A 5,850-nucleotide genomic window follows, 5' to 3' on the forward strand; every position below is an offset into this window, starting at 1 on the left:
CTTGGGGAATATGCAATATTACACGCATCTTCAATTATTCGTTTTCGACCCAAAATTGGTCAACCATTCTTTGCGTACCAGTTGGTAACTGGATATAAGCCTGACATTTTGTGTTCTTACGCATTTTTGGTTGCACCATATATGTGCCCTTACGAATCCACATCATTATATGATGGGTCATCGAAATGATTAAGTGATTATGTTGGACAAGAATTTCCAACAATTATCCGCACTTTAAAACCTTTGGCAGGAGATCTCTTACCGCTAAATTTGCGGGTTATCACTATAGTGAGACAATCTTCCCGTAGTTAGGAGGAGATAAGAAAAAGTATTTTCTAAGGGAACGACAGGAATTGTCGTGGTGTGTTCCCATTGAGTCTCATATTGATTCTTGTACTCCACAAATGTAAATGTGAAGTGAAAGAATAATCGATTTTTAGAATGTACGTACATTGATGTCGCTAAAGTGATGAGATCACACATACCATCTGCAAACCTACCTGCAAGGTTACAAATCCTCAATAATGGATATACACCATAGACTAAGGTGTTGCAACTACACTTAGTGGAAGTGTGGTTGAGGCCGTGGCTCCATAAAGGAAGTTGGAGAGACCACTTGGTTCGATCAATCCTCATCTAGAAAGGAAGTAGGTGAGGAAGGCACAACTTACTTATATCATCAAAAATCATCTCATAAGATTGTCTCTGAATATGTCCATGAATCAAACTGGAGAATGCTCCAAATTTTAATGATTCCAGAGAAGAATGACATCCCAAGTGGATTATAGGAATGCGCACGAGTCAATGGAAAGATCATGCGAGCATATTGATGATTAATTTCATATACACTTGCTTAAGGAAATAGAGCAAGATGAGATCGAACCAATCTCCTTGTTGCTTAATTTCAACGAATGGAATATTTGGCCTATACAATCCAGGTAGAACTTGGTTCTTTGACAAATATACAGGTATTTGGTGTGGTAGTGCTAACCAACCAAGTGTAAAGCCTATTGTACATACATAATTAATTTGTCACAAACAATAATGAGAAGAAAGCAGTCTTCAAGTATAATGACTCGCCTTGTGGCGCGAGGTTTCTCACAAAGCCTTGGAATTGTTCTCTTGTAACGAACGTTATAGCGTTCCGCTACTTAGTTAGCTTGGTAATTTCGAAATGACTTGAAATGCAGCATATGTATGTGGTTGTTACGTATCTATGAAAGAATCAAGAGATATAAGATATTTATAAAAGTACTTGATAGACTTTTGTTTCCCAAATCAAATGACTCTAAACCACATAGTACGTTTATAGTTAGATAGAACGCTCACTTATAGATTCAAGCAATCAGAATAATGTGGTATATCCGTCTAAGTGGCTATTTGATTTGGAGGGGATAAAAAAGTAAGTTATTTTTCCTTGCATATTCATAAGAAAGTTCCTGATTTGGAATTGTAGCTATTTATGTTGATGGTACAAACATGATGTGTACTCTTGATGTAGTAAGAGACTTAAAAGCTATTTAAAATCCGAATTTGAGATGAAAAATCTAGGGAAAGCTCGATCGAATACTGAGATTGCGGTATATTATTTCACCAGTTTGCATATGTCTAAAGTTTTCAGGCAATTTAACAAAGACATGCATCCTGATAGCACTCCCATGATTAGTCGAGGTTCAAATGTAAGTAAGTAACCATTTCGTCCAAAGAAATATGACGAAGATGTGTTGGGAGATGAAATTCACATATTTAAGTACAACATACGCATTGTTGTACTTAGTATAATAATGTACTCGATTAAATTTTACATCCTCAGGGAACTTGTTAGCTAGATATAGCTCTGCACCAACGCAACGTCATTGAAATGGTATAGTGAATGTAATCATGTACTTAAAAGTAACCATTGACATAAATTTGTTTTATCCCTGCAAATACATAAAAAGTAATGCTAATGAAAGTGCAATTCAAAAGTTGTTGATTATGAAGGAACAATAATCTCTTCTCCAACGAAAGTAATCAGGGGGAGATATGGTAGACTATTTTCTAAGTCATTACCAATATTCAGTTTCGAAAAATACATGACTAAAGGAACTGTCTGGAACAACTCTGAAAGTAATCATGGGGAGATGCCGACATCAGGAGGAGTATCCAAGGATATGATATCGACATATTTTACTTCGAAATTGAAGTTGTGTTGTACTCTTTTTCCCTTCGATCGAGAATAGTTTTTCCCAAAGGGTTCTGTCACTCGACAAGGTTTTTAGCGAGACAATACTAAAAAAACATCAAGTATGTTGAACGTTGCAGACATAAAGATCACGTTGATATTGCTGAAAATATCTGAATCAAAGAAATGAAATGCGATAGTCCGCTAAGCAACTTAACTTCCAAAATCTACAACAGGGTCTTATAAACATTCAAGTCACCAAAGTAATGTGTGATAATCTCCTTTTGATTTCATTAGAAAAATGAAAATTGTTTGACATCATGGGGAGCATCTAATGGTGTGTTGAACTATTTTCCTTTACCGAGGTTGCTTTTTCCCACATGGTTTTGTTACTCGGCAAGGTTTTTAATGAGACAACAACAAACACCGGAAATGTAATTTCCCAGCTAAGGCTATTTCCTTTCGCATGAGGATTTTCTTCCTTAAGAGTTGTAAAGAAACTAGTCAACTTCAACGGAGCAAAGTGATCATCTGCAACATATCACCTTTAATTGCATCTTTCACGTTGTACTCTTTTCCCTTCATCAAGGTTTTATCCCACTGGGTTTTCCTTGTCAAGGTTTTTAATGAGGCAACATATACGAATCCAACTATGTTCTAAGTTTTCTTAGTATTCTATTATTTTTCTTTAATTAGTTCAGGTTTTATCCCTCTGGGTTTTCCTGATGAAGTTTTAACGAGCTAATTAACTTAGACTCGTCAATCTTTGAAGATGGTATTGCATGTGATGAACTACATGTAAAGTACGAGATAGCATGTGAAGTACTACATGTGAAGAGTTGTACCAAGGTTTTATCCCACTGAGTTTTTCCTTGTCAAAGCTTTAATGAGGAAATTGATTTCGGCACAAGTCATCAAGGAGAGGATAACATTTGAAGAACTATACTCGAAGAACTATATGTGAATTTCTACTGGACCGCACAAGGGGGAGTGTTGTAGGGCTTGTAGCCCATGGACGTGCGGCCCAATATAATGTCTAGGGTCTTCTTCCTATTTGTATATAAAGGAATATATGGATGTAACACAGTTGATTCTAATTAATAGAAACTTTTCTCTGCCTCTTTATCTTCCCATATTTCCACTGCAATACAATCGAAAATCTTCAGCATAAAGGATTTGACAGTAGGTTTCGGTGAAGCGGCATTAATTAGGTGGTAACCACAATCCCATCTCATCCACGAGAGTGTCTTATTCTGTCCATTGAACGAGAACTTGTTATAAGTTTGTTGCTTGGCTCTCAAAATGTTTAACGTAGGATTTGTACCATTAGTACGCATAATCCCAAGACATATATGAGGATTTTCCTTCTCTTCAATATGGAAAAGACTTAATGGATTGATTATAAGCTGAGCTCCTACTTGATTTCCGCAATCAGCTGGTTCACCTGGATACTCGTTATCTTGTAAATATAATGTCATGGATGGGAGGCGAGGTGGTACACCATTTGGCATACTCCAACACAAATCCAAGTGGTGTGATGATGCATCCATCTCTGGTAACCCAACAGTTTTCATATAATCAACAAGTTCTTGTCTCACACGATCATAGACATCATTGGAAAAGTAACTAATCGACGTTCCAGAATCGATAATAAAGCCACCATGCCCATTAATTGCACGGTCGAATTTACCCCGTTCAAAACCTAAACATTTGGTAGCTATTTGAATATCCGCCAACTTCAAGAAATAGCTTCTGGCATCTGTCTCCACAATCGGACTTATTTGAACATGTCCACTGATAGGGAGTAGTGCGTCATCCCCGAACATCAATTTACCTGGATAGTCAGGGGGTCCAAAATGCCAATCTGCTAAACAATAACCGAAAAGTCCCTGAGGAGCAAACTGAGAAGCGAAAGAACGAGGACCTGGGCCCAAACCGAATACGCCATTGATATTATTATCGGGATTATCTTGGAAACCAAACCCGACGGTTCCATATGCACAACCGGACACAACTCCGTCAAGAACCGTAGAATTGCTATCACTCGACATAAATCCTTCAACATGCACATCCGGACTATCCCATTCTTTGAATTTGCAATGATTATGATTAGATTTACACAATGGGTGATCACAAGGAAACAATTTGTACGTAGAAGAGTCATGAGGATTATACAGAGGCTGTTTTTGTTTAAAACAGTCGATGCAACCATCGCACTGGAGCCAAGTAAGTTCGGCAGCGGTATCTAAATCAGGTATGGACCATCTACGGTTGGAGGTGTACCTACAGAGAAATGCACTACGTAACTCGACGATTCATATGAAAATGGAGCGCGGAGATCTGTGGGGTTTTCTTCAGAAGCTGATGTTGAACTCATCAAACTATTAGCTCGAAGTTTTGAACGATCAATGATTTTTCGGAACTTTTCAATGCGGGTAAGGTCGTTTGATTCAATGGAGTCTCTGTCAATGAGTTTAAGAGTGAGACAGGATGGTTTCTTTTCATCAGCCTTCGATAAAACGGAGTGACTCAATGAGATAATGAACAGAATGCAAAAGAGAATTTTTATGCCCATTTTTGTTGATTTTGGGAGGAAGAAATCAAGAATAATATTGGAATGGAGTGGCAAGGGTTTATGGCCTCATTTTTATACTGGTTTCAAAAGATAAATTCATGGTAAATTTGGCCTAATATTAATGTGAATATCTTCACAGGATAATTGTATTATTATTGAAATCTTAATTATAAATGGGAGTTAATTACTTTTTACCATACATCATATAAGAAAATCGTAAATGAAGGATTTGAGAAAATATTTTGTTTCCTTCTGTTGTTAAATAACTAGTTTATGACCCTTGCATTGAGATCTATAAATTTAGCCTCACGTCAAAAAGAGAAAATTTCTCTATAAACCAACATTAAGTGGACACCAAACATATACAAATTTTGAATCAAAAAGATTAACATATGCAATTTTTCCCTATACATCTTTCACCGAGTCCATTAATATTAAATTTCATTTTATCCGTTTTGCATTCTGTAAGTAAAGGTTATGTTTTCATTTTTTTCGCATTAAACTCGCATAGCTTTTTTATTTTATTTTTTTGATCAGATTTTTTTTTATTAGTTCGCATTAAAAAGAAAAACTCGTATAGCTAGTGACATTCGGATACAAACCAAAGTACACTTTTAGCAGGGCCGGCTCTGACATTTTGCTGACCTTGTGCGGAAAATTTCGAATGCCCTATATAATGCAAAAATAATTTTAACTCATTAGGTGTTTTTTCAATGAAATTTACCTTATAACATTGATATGAAGGAATTTATAAACCACAACTTCATTACATAGTTAAACTGTACCATAAAACATTTGAAATGAAATGCCTTTAGATATACGGTAAGGAACATTGAGAAGTGCGCAGAACCTTTTTATTAGAAAAGAAAGCAAACACATTTTAACAAATGCTGAAGGAAGAAAATTTAAGGACCAAGTTATGTCCAGAAAAAAACTCAACAAAAAAAATGCTCCAACCAGTTTTACGAAGATATTATAGTTTATTGTGACGATGAAATGGTATTAACTACGAACTACAGGAGGAGCATCCATTTCATGCAATAGTTTATGATAACAGCCACAGAAAAATTGTATGACTATTAAAATTGTATCAACTGAGCAAAAAAACACA

At 36.0% G+C, this 5,850-nt stretch overlaps 1 protein-coding gene across 1 annotated transcript; it reads right to left on the bottom strand.

The window, feature by feature from the left end:
• Positions 1 to 3,261: 3,261 nt before the first annotated feature.
• On the bottom strand, positions 3,262 to 4,739 carry LOC113352707 (aspartic proteinase nepenthesin-2-like). Its single transcript, XM_026596497.1, has 2 exons — positions 4,452 to 4,739; positions 3,262 to 4,344 (listed from the first exon to the last, which is right to left on the bottom strand). The coding sequence occupies exons 1-2, from the start codon at positions 4,737 to 4,739 to the stop codon at positions 3,262 to 3,264; spliced, it is 1,371 nt and encodes a 456-aa protein (XP_026452282.1).
• Between the last annotated feature and the right edge of the window lie 1,111 nt (positions 4,740 to 5,850).

This window comes from Papaver somniferum, chromosome 2, assembly GCF_003573695.1.
Source record: "Papaver somniferum cultivar HN1 chromosome 2, ASM357369v1, whole genome shotgun sequence".
Lineage (NCBI taxonomy): Eukaryota > Viridiplantae > Streptophyta > Magnoliopsida > Ranunculales > Papaveraceae > Papaver > Papaver somniferum.